This window comes from Lissotriton vulgaris, chromosome 6 (genome assembly GCF_964263255.1).
Source record: "Lissotriton vulgaris chromosome 6, aLisVul1.2, whole genome shotgun sequence".
Classification (NCBI taxonomy): domain Eukaryota; kingdom Metazoa; phylum Chordata; class Amphibia; order Caudata; family Salamandridae; genus Lissotriton; species Lissotriton vulgaris.
Window position 1 is genome coordinate 1,659,561,933 of NC_141694.1, and position 19,678 is coordinate 1,659,581,610.

Sequence of the window (19,678 nt, forward strand, 5' to 3'; positions counted from 1 at the left end):
AGGCACCCACCACACAGCTCCACCGAGGCACCCACCACACAGCTCCACCGATGCACCCACCACACAGCTCCACTGACACAGCTCCACCAATGCACCCACCACACAGCTCCACAGAGGCACCCACCACACAGCTCCACCGATGCACCCACCACACAGCTCCACCGATGCACCCACCACACAGCTCCACCAAGGCACCCACCACACAGCTCCACCTACACAGCTCCACCGATGCACCCACCACACAGTTCCACCGATGCACCCACCACACAGCTCCACCGATGCACCCACCACACAGCTCCACCGAGGCACCCACCACACAGCTCCACCGAGGCACCCACCACACAGCTCCACCGAGGCACCCACCACACAGCTCCACCGAGGCACCCACCACAAAGCTCCACCGAGGCACCCACCACACAGCTCCACCGAGGCACCCACCACACAGCTCCACCGAGGCACCCACCACACAGCTCCACCGAGGCACCCACCACACAGCTCCACCCAGGCACCCACCACACAGCTCCACCGATGCACCCACCACACAGCTCCACCGACACAGCTCCACCGATGCACTCACCACAGAGTACACTGATCCAACCACCACACAGCTCCACAGATGCCCCCACCACAGAGCTTCACAGATGCCCCCACCACCCAGCTCCACCGATGCACTCACCACACAGTTCCACAGATGCACCCACCACCCAGCTCCGCCGATGCACCCACCACACAGCTCCGCCGATGCACCCACCACACAGCTCCGCCGATGCACCCACCACCCAGCTCCGCCGATGCACCCACCACACAGCTCCACCGATGCACCCACCACACAGCTCCACCGACACAGCTCCACCGATGCACACAGCTCCACCGAGGCACCCACCATACAGCTCCACCGAGGCACCCACCACACATCTCCACCAATGCACACAGCTACACCGAGGCACCCACCACACAGCTACACCGAGGCACCCACCACACAGCTCCACCGAGGCACCCACCACACAGCTCCACAGATGCACCCACCACACAGCTCCGCCGATGCACCCACCACACAGCTCCGCCGATGCACCCACCACACAGCTCCGCCGATGCACCCACCACACAGCTCCGCCGATGCACCCACCACACAGCTCCACCGAGGCACCCACCACAGAGCTCCACCGATGCACCCACCACACAGCTCCACCGACACAGTTCCCCTGATGCACCCACCACACAGCTCCTCTGATGCAACTACCACACAGCTCCCCTGATGCACCCACCACACAGCTCCCCTGATGCACCCACCACACAGCTCCCCTGATGCACCCACCACACAGCTCCACCGAGGCACCCACCACACTGCTCCACCGAGGCACCCACCACACTGCTCCACCGAGGCACCCACCACACTGCTCCACCGAGGCACCCACCACACAGCTCCACCGAGGCACCCATCACACAGCTCCACTGACACAGCTCCGCCGATGCACCCACCACACAGCTCTGCCGAGGCACCCACCACACAGCTCCACCGAGGCACCCACCACACAGCTCCACCGATGCACCCACCACACAGCTCCACTGACACAGCTCCACCAAGGCACCCACCATACAGCTCCACCAAGGCACCCACCACACAGCTCCACCTACACAGCTCCACCGATGCACCCACCACACAGTTCCACCGATGCACCCACCACACAGCTCCACCGAGGCACCCACTACACAGCTCCACCGAGGCACCCACCACACAGCTCCACCGAGGCACCCACCACACAGCTCCACCGAGGCACCCACCACACAGCTCCACCGAGGCACCCACCACACAGCTCCACCGACACAGCTCCACCGATGCACTCACCACAGAGTACACTGATCCAACCACCACACAGCTCCACAGATGCCCCCACCACAGAGCTCCACAGATGCCCCCACCACACAGCTCCACCGATGCACCCACCACACAGCTCCGCCGATGCACCCACCACACAGCTCCACCGATGCACCCACCACACAGCTCCACCGATGAAGCCACCACACAGCTCCACCGACACAGCTCCACTGATGCACCCACCACACAGCTCCACCGATGCACACAGCTCCACCGAGGCACCCACCATACAGCTCCACCGAGGCACCCACCACACAGCTCCACCGATGCACCCACCACACAGCTCCACCGATGCACACAGCTACACCGAGGCACCCACCACACAGCTACACCGAGGCACCCACCACACAGCTCCACCGAGGCACCCACCACACAGCTCCACCGAGGCACCCACCACACAGCTCCACCGAGGCACCCACCACACAGCTCCGCCGATGCACCCACCACACAGCTCCGCCGATGCACCCACCACACAGCTCCGCCGATGCACCCACCACACAGCTCCGCCGATGCACCCACCACACTGCTCCGCCGAGGCACCCACCACACTGCTCCACCGAGGCACCCACCACACTGCTCCACCGAGGCACCCACCACACTGCTCCACCGAGGCACCCACCACACAGCTCCACCGAGGCACCCATCACACAGCTCCACTGACACAGCTCCACCAATGCACCCACAACACAGCTCCACCAATGCACCCACCACACAGCTCCACCGAGGCACCCACCACACAGCTCCACCGAGGCACCCACCACACAGCTCCACCGAGGCACCCACCACACAGCTCCACCAATGCACCCACCACACAGCTCCACTGACACAGCTCCACCAATGCACCCACCACACAGCTCCACAGAGGCACCCACCACACAGCTCCACCGATGCACCCACCACACAGCTCCACCAAGGCACCCACCATACAGCTCCACCAAGGCACCCACCACACAGCTCCACCTACACAGCTCCACCTACACAGCTCCACCGATGCACCCACCACACAGTTCCACCGAGGCACCCACCACACAGCTCCACGGAGGCACCCACCACACAGCTCCACGGAGGCACCCACCACACAGCTCCACGGAGGCACCCACCACACAGCTCCACCGAGGCACCCACCACACAGCTCCACTGACACAGCTCCACCGATGCACTCACCACAGAGTACACTGATCCAACCACCACACAGCTCCACAGATGCCCCCACCACAGAGCTCCACAGATGCCCCCACCACACAGCTCCACCGATGCACCTACCACACAGCTCTGCCGATGCACCCACCACACAGCTCCACCGATGAAGCCACCACACAGCTCCACCGACACCGCTCCACCGATGCACCCACCACACAGCTCCACCGATGCACACAGCTCCACCGAGGCACCCACCATACAGCTCCACCGAGGCACCCACCACACAGCTCCACTGATGCACACAGCTACACCGAGGCACCCACCACACAGCTCCACCGAGGCACCCACCACACAGCTCCACAGATGCACCCACCACACAGTTCCGCCGATGCACCCACCACACAGCTCCGCCGATGCACACAGCTACACCGAGGCACCCACCACACAGCTCCGCCGATGCACCCACCACACAGCTCCGCCGAGGCACCCACCACACAGCTCCGCCGAGGCACCCACCACACAGCTCCACCGAGGCACCCACCACAGAGCTCCACCGATGCACCCACCACACAGCTCCACCGACACAGCTCCCCTGATGCACCCACCACACAGCTTCTCTGATGCAACTACCACACAGCTCCACCGAGGCACCCACCACACAGCTCCACCGAGGCACCCACCACACAGCTCTACCAATGCACCCACCACCCAGCTCCACCGATGCACCCACGACACAGCTCCACCAATGCACCCACCACACAGCTCCACCGATGCAGCCACTTCACAGCTCCACCGACACAGCTCCACCAATGCACCCACCACCCAGCTCCACCGATGCACCCACCACACAGCTCCACCGACACAGCTCCACCGCTGCACCCACCACACAGCTCCACCGATGCACCCACCACACAGCTCCACCGATGCACCCACCACACAGCTCCACCGAGGCACCCACCACACAGCTCCACCGAGGCACCCACCACACAGCTCCACCGAGGCACCCACCACACAGCTCCACCGAGGCACCCACCACACAGCTCCACCGAGGCACCCACCACACAGCTCCACCGAGGCACCCACCACACAGCTCCACCGAGGCACCCACCACACAGCTCCACCGAGGCACCCACCACACAGCTCCACCGATGCACCCACTACACAGCTCCACCGATGCACCCACCACACAGCTCCGCCGATGCACCCACCACACAGCTCCACCGATGCAGCCACTTCACAGCTCCACCGACACAGCTCCACCAATGCACCCACCACCCAGCTCCACCGATGCACCCACCACACAGCTCCACCGACACAGCTCCACCGATGCACCCACCACACAGCTCCACCGATGCACCCACCACACAGCTCCACCGATGCACCCACCACACAGCTCCACCGATGCACCCACCACACAGCTCCACCGATGCACCCACCACACAGCTCCACCGATGCACCCACCACACAGCTCCACCGATGCACCCACCACACAGCTCCACCGAGGCACCCACCACACAGCTCCACCGAGGCACCCACCACACAGCTCCACCGAGGCACCCACCACACAGCTCCACCGAGGCACCCAGCACACAGCTCCACCGAGGCACCCAGCACACAGCTCCACCGAGGCACCCAGCACACAGCTCCGCCGATGCACCCACCACACAGCTCTGCCGATGCACCCACAACACAGCTCTGCCGATGCACCCACAACACAGCTCTGCCGATGCACCCACCACACAGCTCCGCCGATGCACCCACCACACATCTCCGCCGATGCACCCACCACACTGCTCCGCCGATGCACCCACCACACTGCTCCGCCGATGCACCCACCACACAGCTCCGCCGAGGCACCCACCACACAGCTCCGCCGATGCACCCACCACACAGCTCCACCGATGCACCCACCACACAGCTCCACCGATGCAACCACCATACAGCTCCGACACAGCTCCACCGATGCACCCACCACAGAGCTCCACAGATGCACCCACCACAGAGCTCCACAGATGCCCCCACCACAGAGCTCCACAGATGCCCCCACCACAGAGCTCCACAGATGCCCCCACCACAGAGCTCCACAGATGCCCCCACCACAGAGCTCCACCGATGCACCCACCACACAGCTTCACCGATGCACCCACCACCCAGCTCCACCGATGCACCCACCACACAGCTTCACCGATGCACCCACCACACAGCTCCACCGATGCAGCCACCACACAGCTCCACCGACACAGCTCCACTGATGCACCCACCACACAGCTCCACCGATGCAGCCACCACACAGCTCCACCGACACAGCTCCACCAATGCACCCACCACCACCGATGCACCCACCACACAGCTCCACCGACACAGCTCCACCGATGCACCCACCACACAGCTCCACCGATGCACCCACCACACAGCTCCACCGATGCACCCACCACACAGCTCCACCAAGGCACCCACCACACAGCTCCACCGAGGCACCCACCACACAGCTCCACCGATGCACCCACCACACAGCTCCACCGAGGCACCCACCACACAGCTCCACCGAGGCACCCAGCACACAGCTCCACCGAGGCACCCACCACACAGCTCCGCCGATGCACCCACCACACAGCTCCGCCGATGCACCCACCACACAGCTCCACCGATGCACCCACCACACAGCTCCGCCGAGGCACCCACCACAGCTCCACCGATGCACCCACCACACAGCTCCGCCGATGCTCTAACTAAGCTCCACCAATGCACCCCCCAAACAGCTCCACTGATGCACCCGCTAAGCTCCACCGATGCACACACCACTCAGCGCAACCACAGCATCACTCAGCGCAACCACAGCATCTCTCAGCGCAACCACAGCATCACTCAGCGCAACCACAGCATCACTGGTTCAAATATGTTCTTTCAATGTTTCAAGCTGTTTTCAAACTTTCACGCTTTATTACAAATCACAAAAAGATGTTAATATTTCACTTCTGTTCTTGAATTTTCGTCACAATAAAAAACACTGAACATGCACCCACCACACAGCTCCACCGACACAGCTCCACCGATGCACCCACCACACAGCTCCACTGATGCAACCACCACACAGCTCCACCGATGCACCCACCACACAGCTCCACCGATGCACCCACCACAGAGCTCCACAGATGACCCCACCACACAGCTCCACTGATGCACCCAAGACACAGCTCCACCGAGGCACCCACCACACAGCTCGACCGAAACAGCTCCACCGATGCACCCACCACCCAGCTCCACCGATGCACCCACCACCCAGCTCCACCGATGCACCCACCACACAGCTCCACCGACACAGCTCCACTGATGCAACCACCACACAGCTCCACCGACACAGCTCCCCTGATGCACCCACCACACAGCTGCCCTGATGCAACTACCACACAGCTCCACCGAGGCACCCACCACACTGCTCCACCGAGGCACCCACCACACTGCTCCACCGAGGCACCCACCACACTGCTCCACCGAGGCACCCACCACACTGCTCCACCGAGGCACCCACCACACTGCTCCACCGAGGCACCCACCACACTGCTCCACCGAGGCACCCACCACACAGCTCCACCGAGGCACCCATCACACAGCTCCACTGACACAGCTCCACCAATGCACCCACCACACAGCTCCACCGAGGCACCCACCACACAGCTCCACCGAGGCACCCACCACACAGCTCCACCGAGGCACCCACCACACAGCTCCACCGATGCACCCACCACACAGCTCCACTGACACAGCTCCACCAAGGCACCCACCATACAGCTATACCAAGGCACCCACCACACAGCTCCACCTACACAGCTCCACCGATGCACCCACCACACAGTTCCACCGATGCACCCACCACACAGCTCCACCGAGGCACCCACCACACAGCTCCACCGAGGCACCCACCACACAGCTCCACCGAGGCACCCACCACACAGCTCCACCGAGGCACCCACCACACAGCTCCACCGAGGCACCCACCACACAGCTCCACCGAGGCACCCACCACACAGCTCCACCGAGGCACCCACCACACAGCTCCACCGAGGCACCCACCACACAGCTCCACCCAGGCACCCACCACACAGCTCCACCCAGGCACCCACCACACAGCTCCACCGATGCATCCACCACACAGCTCCACCGACACAGCTCCACCGATGCACCCACCACACAGCTCCACCGAGGCACCCACCACACAGCTCCACCGAGGCACCCACCACACAGCTCCACGGAGGCACCCACCACACTGCTCCACGAGGCACCCACCACACAGCTCCACCGATGCACCCACCACAGAGCTCCACAGATGACCCCACCACACAGCTCCACTGATGCACCCAAGACACAGCTCCACCGAGGCACCCACCACACAGCTCCACCGAGGCACCCACCACACAGCTCCACCGATGCACCCACCACACAGCTCCACTGATGCAACCACCACACAGCTCCACCGATGCACCCACCACACAGCTCCACCGATGCACCCACCACAGAGCTCCACAGATGACCCCACCACACAGCTCCACTGATGCACCCAAGACACAGCTCCACCGAGGCACCCACCACACAGCTCCACCGAGGCACCCAGCACACAGCTCCACCGAGGCACCCAGCACACAGCTCCGCCGATGCACCCACCACACAGCTCCGCCGATGCACCCACCACACAGCTCCGCCGATGCACCCACCACACAGCTCCGCCGATGCACCCACCACACAGCTCCGCCGATGCACCCACCACACAGCTCCGCCGATGCACCCACCACACAGCTCCGCCGAGGCACCCACCACACAGCTCCGCCGAGGCACCCACCACACAGCTCCACCGATGCACCCACCACACAGCTCCACCGATGCAACCACCATACAGCTCCACCGACACAGCTCCACCGATGCACCCACCACAGAGCTCCACAGATGCACCCACCACAGAGCTCCACAGATGCCCCCACCACAGAGCTCCACAGATGCCCCAACCACAGAGCTCCACAGATACCCCCACCACAGAGCTCCACCGATGCACCCACCACACAACTTCACCGATGCACCCACCACACAGCTCCACCGATGCAGCCACCACACAGCTCCACCGACACAGCTCCACTGATGCACCCACCACCCAGCTCCACCAATGCACCCACCACACAGCTTCACCGATGCACCCACCACACAGCTCCACCGATGCAGCCACCACACAGCTCCACCGACACAGCTCCAACGATGCACCCACCACACAGCTCCACCGATGCAGCCACCACACAGCTCCACCGTCACAGCTCCACCAATGCACCCACCACCCAGCTCCACCGATGCACCCACCACACAGCTCCACCGACACAGCTCCACCGATGCACCCACCACACAGCTCCACCGATGCACCCACCACACAGCTCCACCGAGGCACCCACCACACAGCTCCACCGAGGCACCCACCACACAGCTCCACCGAGGCACCCACCACACAGCTCCACCGAGCGCAACCACAGCATCACTCAGCACAACCACAGCATCTCTCAGCGCAACCACAGCATCTCTCAGCGCAACCACAGCATCACTCAGCGCAACCACAGCATCACTGGTTCAAATATGTTCTTTCAATGTTTCAAGCTGTTTTCAAGCTTTCACGCTTTATTACAAATCACAAAAAGATGTTAATATTTCACTTCTGTTCTTGAATTTTCGTCACAATAAAAAACACTGAACATGCACCCACCACACAGCTCCACCGACACAGCTCCACCGATGCACCCACCACACAGCTCCACTGATGCAACCACCACACAGCTCCACCGATGCACCCACCACACAGCTCCACCGATGCACCCACCACAGAGCTCCACCGATGCACCCACCACAGAGCTCCACAGATGACCCCACCACACAGCTCCACTGATGCACCCAAGACACAGCTCCACCGAGGCACCCACCACACAGCTCGACCGATGCACCCACCACACAGCTCCACCGACACAGCTCCACTGATGCAACCACCACACAGCTCCACCGACACAGCTCCCCTGATGCACCCACCACACAGCTCCCCTGATGCAACTACCACACAGCTCCACCGAGGCACCCACCACACTGCTCCACCGAGGCACCCACCACACTGCTCCACCGAGGCACCCACCACACTGCTCCACCGAGGCACCCACCACACAGCTCCACCGAGGCACCCATCACACAGCTCCACTGACACAGCTCCACCAATGCACCCACCACACAGCTCCACCGAGGCACCCACCACACAGCTCCACCGAGGCACCCACCACACAGCTCCACCGAGGCACCCACCACACAGCTCCACCGAGGCACCCACCACACAGCTCCACCGATGCACCCACCACACAGCTCCCCTGACACAGCTCCACCAAGGCACCCACCATACAGCTATACCAAGGCACCCACCACACAGCTCCACCTACACAGCTCCACCGATGCACCCACCACACAGTTCCACCGATGCACCCACCACACAGCTCCACCGAGGCACCCACCACACAGCTCCACCGAGGCACCCACCACACAGCTCCACCGAGGCACCCACCACACAGCTCCACCGAGGCACCCACCACACAGCTCCACCGATGCACCCACCACACAGCTCCACCGATGCACCCACCACACAGCTCCACCCACCACACAGCTCCACCCACCACACAGCTCCACCGAGGCACCCACCACACAGCTCCACCGAGGCACCCACCACACAGCTCCACCGAGGCACCCACCACACAGCTCCACCCAGGCACCCACCACACAGCTCCACCGATGCACCCACCACACAGCTCCACCGACACAGCTCCACCGATGCACTCACCACAGAGTACACTGATCCAACCACCACACAGCTCCACAGATGCCCCCACCACAGAGCTCCACCGATGCCCCCACCACACAGCTCCACCGATGCCCCCACCACACAGCTCCACCGATGCACCTACCACACAGCTCCGCCGATGCACCCACCACACAGCTCCACCGATGAAGCCACCACACAGCTCCACCGACACAGCTCCACTGATGCACCCACCACACAGCTCCACCGATGCACACAGCTCCACCGAGGCATCCACCATACAGCTCCACCGAGGCACCCACCACACAGCTCCACCGATGCACACAGCTACACCGAGGCACCCACCACACAGCTCCACCGAGGCACCCACCACACAGCTCCACAGATGCACCCACCACACAGCTCCGCCGATGCACCCACCACACAGCTCCGCCGATGCACCCACCACACAGCTCCACCGAGGCACCCACCACACAGCTCCACCGAGGCACCCACCACACAGCTCCACCGAGGCACCCACCACAGAGCTCCACCGAGGCACCCAGCACACAGCTCCACCGATGCACCCACCACACAACTCCACCGATGCACCCACCACACAGCTCCACCGATGCACCCACCACACAGCTCCGCCGATGCACCCACCACACAGCTCCGCCGATGCACCCACCACACAGCTCCACCGATGCAGCCACTTCACAGCTCCACCGACACAGCTCCACCAATGCACCCACCACCCAGCTCCACCGATGCACCCACCACACAGCTCCACCGACACAGCTCCACCGATGCACCCACCACACAGCTCCACCGATGCACCCACCACACAGCTCCACCGATGCACCCACCACACAGCTCCACCGAGGCACCCACCACACAGCTCCACTGATGCACCCACCACACAGCTCCGCCGATGCACCCACCACACAGCTCCGCCGATGCACCCACCACACAGCTCCGCCGATGCACCCACCACACAGCTCCGCCGAGGCACCCACCACACAGCTCCGCCGAGGCACCCACCACACAGCTCCACCGATGCACCCACCACACAGCTCCACCGATGCACCCACCACACAGCTCCACTGATGCAACCACCATACAGCTCCACCGACACAGCTCCACCGATGCACCCACCACAGAGCTCCACAGATGCCCCCAGCACAGAGCTCCACAGATGCCCCCACCACAGAGCTCCACAGATGCCCCCACCACACAGCTCCACCGATGCACCCACCACACAGCTTCACCGATGCACCCACCACACAGCTTCACCGATGCACCCACCACACAGCTTCACCGATGCACCCACCACACAGCTCCACCGATGCAGCCACCACACAGCTCCACCGACACAGCTCCACCGATGCACCCACCACCCAGCTCCACCGATGCACCCACCACACAGCTTCACCGATGCACCCACCACACAGCTCCACCGATGCAGCCACCGACACAGCTCCACCGATGCAGCCACCGACACAGCTCCACCGATGCAGCCACCACACAGCTCCACCGATGCAGCCACCACACAGCTCCACCGACACAGCTCCACCAATGCACCCACCACCCAGCTCCACCGATGCACCCACCACACAGCTCCACCGACACAGCTCCACCGATGCACCCACCACACAGCTCCACCGATGCACCCACCACACAGCTCCACCGATGCACCCACCACACAGCTCCACCGATGCACCCACCACACAGCTCCACCGAGGCACCCACCACACAGCTCCACCGAGGCACCCACCACACAGCTCCACCGAGGCACCCACCACACAGCTCCACCGAGGCACCCAGCACACAGCTCCACCGATGCACCCACCACACAGCTCCGCCGATGCACCCACCACACAGCTCCGCCGATGCACCCACCACACAGCTCCGCCGATGCACCCACCACACAGCTCCGCCGATGCACCCACCACACAGCTCCGCCGATGCACCCACCACACAGCTCCGCCGATGCACCCACCACACAGCTCCGCCGATGCACCCACCACACAGCTCCGCCGAGGCACCCACCACAGCTCCACCGATGCACCCACCACACAGCTCCGCCGATGCTCTAACTAAGCTCCACCAATGCACCCCCTAAACAGCTCCACTGATGCACCCGCTAAGCTCCACCGATGCACTCACCACTCAGCGCAACCACAGCATCACTCAGGGCAACCACAGCATCTCTCAGCGCAACCACAGCATCACTCAGCGCAACCACAGCATCACTGGTTCAAATATGTTCTTTCAATGTTTCAAGCTGTTTTCAAGCTTTCACGCTTTATTACAAATCACAAAAAGATGTTAATATTTCACTTCTGTTCTTGAATTTTCGTCACAATAAAAAACACTGAACATAATCTTCACAAAAGTTATTTACAAAAGTTTAAGCTATTGCCTTTACAAATTAAATAAATTATTTAAGTATTAATTATTTTTAAAAATTAAAAGCCATTGTTATTTGTAATATCAATACATCTAAGTCACGTAAATACAAAACATGTTGCATTACAAATGCTATAGGTGTCACATTTGCGAAAGTTATAACTATTGGCATTGTAAATGACAAAGCTATTAATTTAGCTATTTAAAAAAAACACATAAATAAAAAAAAATTCATTTATAAGACCAATAGCTCAAACTTTCCTAATGCGAGCCCTATTGCATTTCCAATGCTTGTTTTGTGGGTTACATTAGTAGTAGTGACATAGGTGGTAATCCCTGTGCGCTTTAATTGTTACTAAAGACAGTGGTCCCTAGAACATGAATTTAGAAAACTTTAATCAACATACGCTAGATAGTCCATATGTTCTTTGTCCAGCCGGACAGAGGTTTATTATAACAAATATCAAAAATAACATGAGATTAAGGCTTATGTCAAGGGGGCACAGCCTGTGACCCACAGACAACAAGACAGAACAACAATTTTTAGGCAAAGGTGAGCGAGGCGGTCTGTTTTCTAGTAATCAGTACACAGACTTAATTAGAACCAAGTACCACTGTACACCATATTCTGAGTATTTTTGAGACATATGGTACGTAAGTGTCGACGTTTCAATGCCAAAACTTTAGATGTGTGGCATCATCCTCAGGACAGTGTTATAAACCATGCCTGTCTTGAATGTATACAGTTGCCAGGGCAATCTGTGTAGAAAACAATCACACGAGGTAGAGCGATTGAATTTGGTATCGTTCCAATGGAGCTTTATGTAGACCCAAGAATAACCGGGTATTCAAAAGTCACACACAGGGCGAAGGTGCCATCGCGGATGACTATTTGCGGCAGTTTTGAGATAATACTCATGTCGGAGCCATCGGTCGGCCAGGTTCTGCGGGAGTCGCGCAGAACCCCGCAGACCTGTACATTTGTGGCATGTAAAATGCTATCAATAGAGCATAATATTTCAACGGGTGAATAGTGCCAATTCTTACAAGACGAGTTCCTAGTTGTTATATAGCAAATTTTAAAGCACAGTTTATTTCTCACTTGTTCTCTTGTATTTATTTGTTATGGACTGCAAAGCCAACATAAGGAATGCCTTCAAGACTACACGTATTTGTTTTGTTCTTGCAGTAGTTGTAAGACTAAGTAACTGTCCTACTATAAAATGTAGTCTTTGGCCAGATTAAAATTTTGTTTTTATTCAAAATTTCAGAGTTTCTGAAAATAAAGAGCGGACCCAAGTCCTTGAGCTGGTAAGTATTGCTTCTCACAAACGTCTTTGCTTAATGGAATGATCAGACACTGCATGTTTTTGTGATGCTTCTGGCGTGCTGGCAATGCACATTTATAAGACTGGTTCTGACATCTAACTTCCAGACATATGTACACCATCAGATTTGCAACCAGAGAGGGAGTACAAACGTATCAGGGATTTAGAATGTTCCCCTCCCCTTCATGTCTTTATTTTTCAGCTGGAAATATAATTGTACAACAAGATGCCAAAAATGAGCAAATGTATCAGAATACATGAAAGTGTATACTGTTTTTGGGGAAAAGAAAAGGAAATGGTATAGCTACAGCTAATACTTGGAAGTGAGGGAGATTTAGTTGAACATGAACTTTTAAAATTAAAGTTGTATAATTTGTCTTAGGGCTGCCACCGGCCCCCAGAAATGCCCTGGCAATCTTCCCGTCTTGTGCCACATACATTGTTTGAAGATAGAACCGCTTCATGATCCTCCTCGGTGGACAGGGGAGATCAACTCTGCAACCATTCCAAAGGTGTGCTGATCATATGGAAAATATGTAAACCTTCAACACATCAAACAAGCATCAGACAATGGTACATGCAGTCCAATTTGCTAAAAAAACTAAAATACAAGTGCAATAATGATCATGTCAGTGCACATAATCCTTCGGGCATTAAGATATGCATGTTTTAATATGATCAACCTTTTCTATAAAACACGCCTTTTTTTCTCCCCTCCATTCCCAATACCTATGACACTCCAAGCGTCATCCAGATGCCTCTCACAATTCTCCTCCTTTGAAAAGCAAGATACCTGACCTCTCTAATGACACACTGCCTGTGTAGTAACAAGGCACACCATCACATTTTCCACATGAACAGCCATCAAGATTTTTTTTCTACTCATGTGGGTCTTGCTACGTTTTTGGCATTAATTCCCAAAAAGCAGCTATGCCACAGTTTCACATCATTCCCTTAAGTTCCTTAACATTGACCAAACATAGGTGCTCTTTCACCTTGAGCCTGGCCAACTACAACCCCGAATGTATTGCAAAGCAAACTTTTAATACAATAAGTGGGGAGGCACTCTAAAATTATAGTCCCAACACGTGCACTTGTTGCTTTTGTATTCCACAATCATTCTACTCTCCCGTATCATACAAAATGATGCTTCAAATGCAAGTAAATCACAATTGCTACATGTAATATTTCCGTATTTGTTATTGGTTTGCTATTCAGATAGGGTAAGATCATTAGTAAATGTGTCTTGTTCCTGACAGATCTTTTTCAAAGCGAAAACTATTAGTCGATTCTATCAAAGTACCCATGAATTGTTAGTATCTCAAATTTTTTATCATTATTATTCTTTATACATCTGTGCTGTTTTGTATTGGCAGTGACTAGTATCAACTAGCAGGTTGAATTACCCCACCAACAGCAGTGCAAGCACTGGTACTTCAAATGAATTTCAATTGATACTAAATACGGCCTATACATTTGCCAATTATGTTTTCTTTGAATTTGAATCATCATTTTATATGATAGTGGAGGGGAGAATGCACGTGGAATCCGAAAGCTAAAACAGCACTTGCTATTTACCTTTGAACTCCAACAACATTTCAGAAGCCAAAAACCTCCAGAGGGGGAAGCTACAAGCTTTAGCCAAAGAGGTCTCCACAAGACCAGATACCATCGATGAGAGGTCCCATGGAACATGATTTGCTGCTGTGTAGAAGACTGTAGCTCGAACTATCGCAAAGTCAGACCGACGAGCGATGCACCTTGGGCGGATCGGCTGGCACATGGGTCCCAGTCTTCTGACCATTTTTGGTGTTCGAAGTCCCAACTTTTAGGGCTTGACAGGAGCTGCTCATCTAACGCAACCTCTAAAAGTTCAGGACTTGGGGGGGGTCACTAATTGGGGTGGTTAGGACTCCATCCATCAGAAGTCAGGTGCAGAGTTAAAGGTCTCTGGAACTTGGTATGTCCCTGTAGCTTACACAGAAGGGCAAAAACTCTGGCAGTCCTGGTTCAAGCAACAGGGAGGCCTATAGCAGCAGGGTAGTCCTCTGGTGGTAGAAGGGCAGTCCTCTGGAGAAGAAGGCACACCTCAAGCAGCAGTGCAGTCCTTCTGAAGTCTTCCACAGGTCCAGGAGTGTAGTAAAGAGGTGTTCTGTGGGTCTAATAGTTATACCTGGTGCCAGCTTATGACCTGGGGAATATTCTACCCCACCGCCCACCTCTAGTTACCACCGAAGTATCCTGACTGTTTCTAGCCACCTCGCCGTCCCAGCTGACCACTTGCAGCCAAGCGCGGATCTTCAAATCGCAAGACTGCCCGTACAGAAGGATAATTAAACTACTTGGCTCGATCACGAGTGCCAAACCCTGCGTTACCGGCTGCTCCACCCTGGAACAATGAGAATTTAAGCAGCACATGTCACCTAACTAATTAGTATCCTCGCAACAGAGGCGTACTAAATCTAACCAGGCAAAAATTACTTTATGGTTTAGTCCTGATGATGATCCTTTAAAATTGAGCAATGGATCGAAACGTCGTCGACTTGTGTAAATAGACATACATGTAACTAATATGTATCATTATGTATAGTCTATGCTGGAGAACACTACCTACACTGATATAAAAAGTGCCAGTTTGCTCTGTCCTTTTGCCTGTATACTTTACCCCCTTCTCACTTCTCCTATTACTCTTCCTCTCACGAGTACGGCACAGGAGTGTGCCTTACTTTCAATTCCTTGTTTGTATTTAATTCCATTACCTTATCAAAATAAATCCCTGGTCCGGCTGGACAGGATTATTGTATGGTTACCATTGTGTCCTATACTACATTTATTAACATTTGTCATTTTGCTCTGGACCCTTGTTTTGTGAAAAAAAAAAAAAACTTTCTAAAAGTGGCATTTTTAGAATTTTGTCTTAATATCAGACGTTTCCATTAAAGCGGATTTAAAATTACAATTAAGTTATCTCCAAACATGACATTCCCACCTGCTCCCAATCCATTCACTGTTTGTACCAGCTCAGGGCAGGAATAATCTTTGAGTGCTCTAGCGACATAACTGAGGGAGCACAAGGTGAGTTCATTATTGGAAGAGATTTCAGCATGATTATGAACATAGTATTCAATGACATGCAAGTTCACCTGGAACAGAGGCCATGCATGAGCCTTATCAACTAAGGGATTGGTGTGGCTTCAGAATGTTGTCTCACTAGACATCTGGTGCATACAACACCCCCAAGCGTTAGACTACACCTTCTTCACTGTAGCACACTACACTTATTTGCTACCTTGATCACTTTCTAGTTTTGATCACAGCAGGCTTCAGTGTCTCCTTTACTGAGGTTGACAAGCGTTGACAATTTTTCGGTATCTCACCGTGCCATGGGCAAGCGGCCATGAAGGACCTAAAAATAAATGCTTAAAGCACCACTTAGACAGCAATGACGGACCGAGGTGAGTGCCAAGACTCTGGAATGCACTTAAGGAAGTGACGAGGCAGTACTTTGGCCCACATTTGGCCAGATTGAACAAACATCTCCTGGACAAGAGAAGACAACTAGATTGTCAACTGAAAGAAAGGAGAGTATCAATAAACATAGGTGTGGTGTTAATTAACTGCAGTTAGGGCTCAAGTTAGGTGATGCCACAAGCCTTTTCAAATCCAGCTGAAATAATACGAGGGAGGGAGCGAAGCAGGGAAATTATAGACCTGTAAACATTGAGTGATAATCACCATTCAATGGATAACTGCTATTGGACACTCAACCGGATTATCCTGAAGCGAAAACAACTACAACGCAGGCACCATAGCTGAGGGAATATTCAAATACAGGCAATCCCAGAAATACAAAGCTAAACACTGGAAAGGAACATACCCATAGATGATGTCTTTACAGAAATCTCTATACTAAAGTTACACAAATCACCCAGGCGGATTCATGGCACTTTTTTCACAAGACTTCCTTTAGGAAATTGACAAACATTTTTATTTCAGTCTCCAGAGAGAAGGTAGAGAAGGGAGGGAACGGGTGGACATCACCGATTCCATTGTGCAAGTAGTGATCTCAGTCATCCCAAAATAGGGCAAGGACAAGTCACTTTGCAGCTCTTATAGGCTGATTTTTCTGCTCAGCATTGATGTGAAGCTGTTCATAAGTATTCTAGCAAGGAGGCTTGGGGTACATTAGCTGGGATGATAGAGTTGGATCAATCAGCTTGTCCTAGGCAAAATCTGCAGTGATAACACTAAAGAACTACTGCCTTTGATTGAGAACTTATTTTGTTGGACGCCGGAAAGTCAGTCAACCGAGTTGACAGACACTTCCTTGAATGCACATTGGCACGGTTTAGGGTAGTACCCAGGTTCAGCACTTAATTTCCTAACTGCTACAAGAGCAACAGGGTGTCTGTAAGAGTGAATGGTCCCACGTCAGTTCAGAGAAGAGAGGGTAACAAGACAAGGTTGTCCGCTTTCACCAATGCCGTTTGTCTTGACAGAGGAACCTTTAGCAGAGGGAATATTTGGGCATACAGATATAAAACCTGTCCAGGAGATTAACAAAATGCACAAACTAATGCCCTATGTAGGCGACATAAAAGGTGCAACCACTGATCTCGTTGAATCCACACCGACTTTTATGGCTGAGTTGTCAAATGGTGGGAAGGTTTTAGGATTCAAGATTAAGTTGACCAAATCTCAGACACTGAACCATTCGCTGCCAGCCGAACAAGTGGCAGGACCACCGTAGTTGTTCAACTGACCCCTACTCTTCACGCACCGGTGATCTGCCATGCTGCGGGAGGATAGCAGCGTTTATGATAGTATCCCTACCAAGGATCCAATTGCTCTTTCAATTTGTTCCTCTACCAGCATCTGCCTCATCATTTTCCAAGCTGCAAGGGATGACTGATAATTTATATACACTGGGAAAAATGCACGGCTGGATGGCACTCTGCTGCAAAAGCTGCCTAAAGAATTAGACCTTGGCTTCCCGGATGTTATGTGAAATTATCAAGCAGTGTGACTCCTCTACCTGGTAGAATAGGGATGAGGAAAATCTGTAAAACTTTAATTGTACTTGGTGGAGCATTTCATAGCTGGTATGCACTGAGAACATTTCTGAGTTGCTGAAGAGCCATAGAACATGGGGTTTATGTTCCTCACAAGTAATTAAAGCTATTCTGGCAATTTGGTAACAGAGTAACAGTAAAACGAGGTCTGATCACATTCTTCTAACTGCTGGCGCCCATGGATGTATTTTGAAATAATGTGAGTCAGAAATGTTAACTATATTTGATACAGTGACTAATTGCATTAGGCCAGAGTAGCACCATGATAAAAGCGATTGTTAATGGGATTAAATGGAGGGTTCCACCATAGGTGGAAACACCATGTGCATGGTGGGAAACGATGCATATCAATCACAGAGATTAGCCAGGTTTGTATGTGAAAAGAAGAGTATGGTGGGATCTGATGGGCCAATTTTCAAGATTAGGTATTAGATTGTATAATATGACTCATCATTAAGCCTGCAAACTTAACTGATAAGTGTGGAAGCCTGTCATTATTTTTGCATACAATTAAAATAAAGTTTAAAGAAAATTAACATTCACACTGCTGTTTGTGTTTATTCTTTCCAGTTTCATTGCGTGGGCATAATTCACTAATGCCTTGTTCGTTTGCACATACAACCTATCTTTGAAGACTTGCATTCTATGTTTTCACAGCTTTCTAGAGCAATTGTATTGTTTTGCATTACATACTCTATATAGAATTAAACAAACCTGTTTAGGAAAAGTGGTTCCCACCTTAGCACATAATGGTTTATCCTGTGGGATGGGGTAGGTGAGACAGGGTTTCTGGTAAAAAGTTTGTTAGAGTAGCAAAGAAGTACAGACAACAATAAAGTTCAACGGGAATCTTTATGGATTCTGTGCTGGAAAAATAATATAAAATTCTACATAAATCACCATACTAAAAATGTTGGGAACACTGGTGGTCTCAATAAACATGGTAAACGTAGTAGAATTCGTCAAGAATTGTTGGAGTATGAAATGGGGATAATTGGTCTCTACACAGACTACTCATTCTGGATAAAGATCATTATTGAAATAGCTGTGA

The 19,678-nt window shown here is 54.5% G+C and overlaps 1 protein-coding gene across 1 annotated transcript in view; it reads left to right on the forward strand.

Annotated features, from left to right (window-relative positions):
• UTP25 (UTP25 small subunit processome component) overlaps positions 1 to 19,678 on the forward strand; it is a 157,171-nt gene that overhangs the window by 26,625 nt on the left and 110,868 nt on the right. The window contains exon 3 of the mRNA XM_086927824.1: positions 13,499 to 13,538. Within this exon, the coding sequence (XP_086783950.1) occupies positions 13,499 to 13,538 (40 nt within the window). The remainder of the gene's footprint in view (positions 1 to 13,498; positions 13,539 to 19,678) is intronic.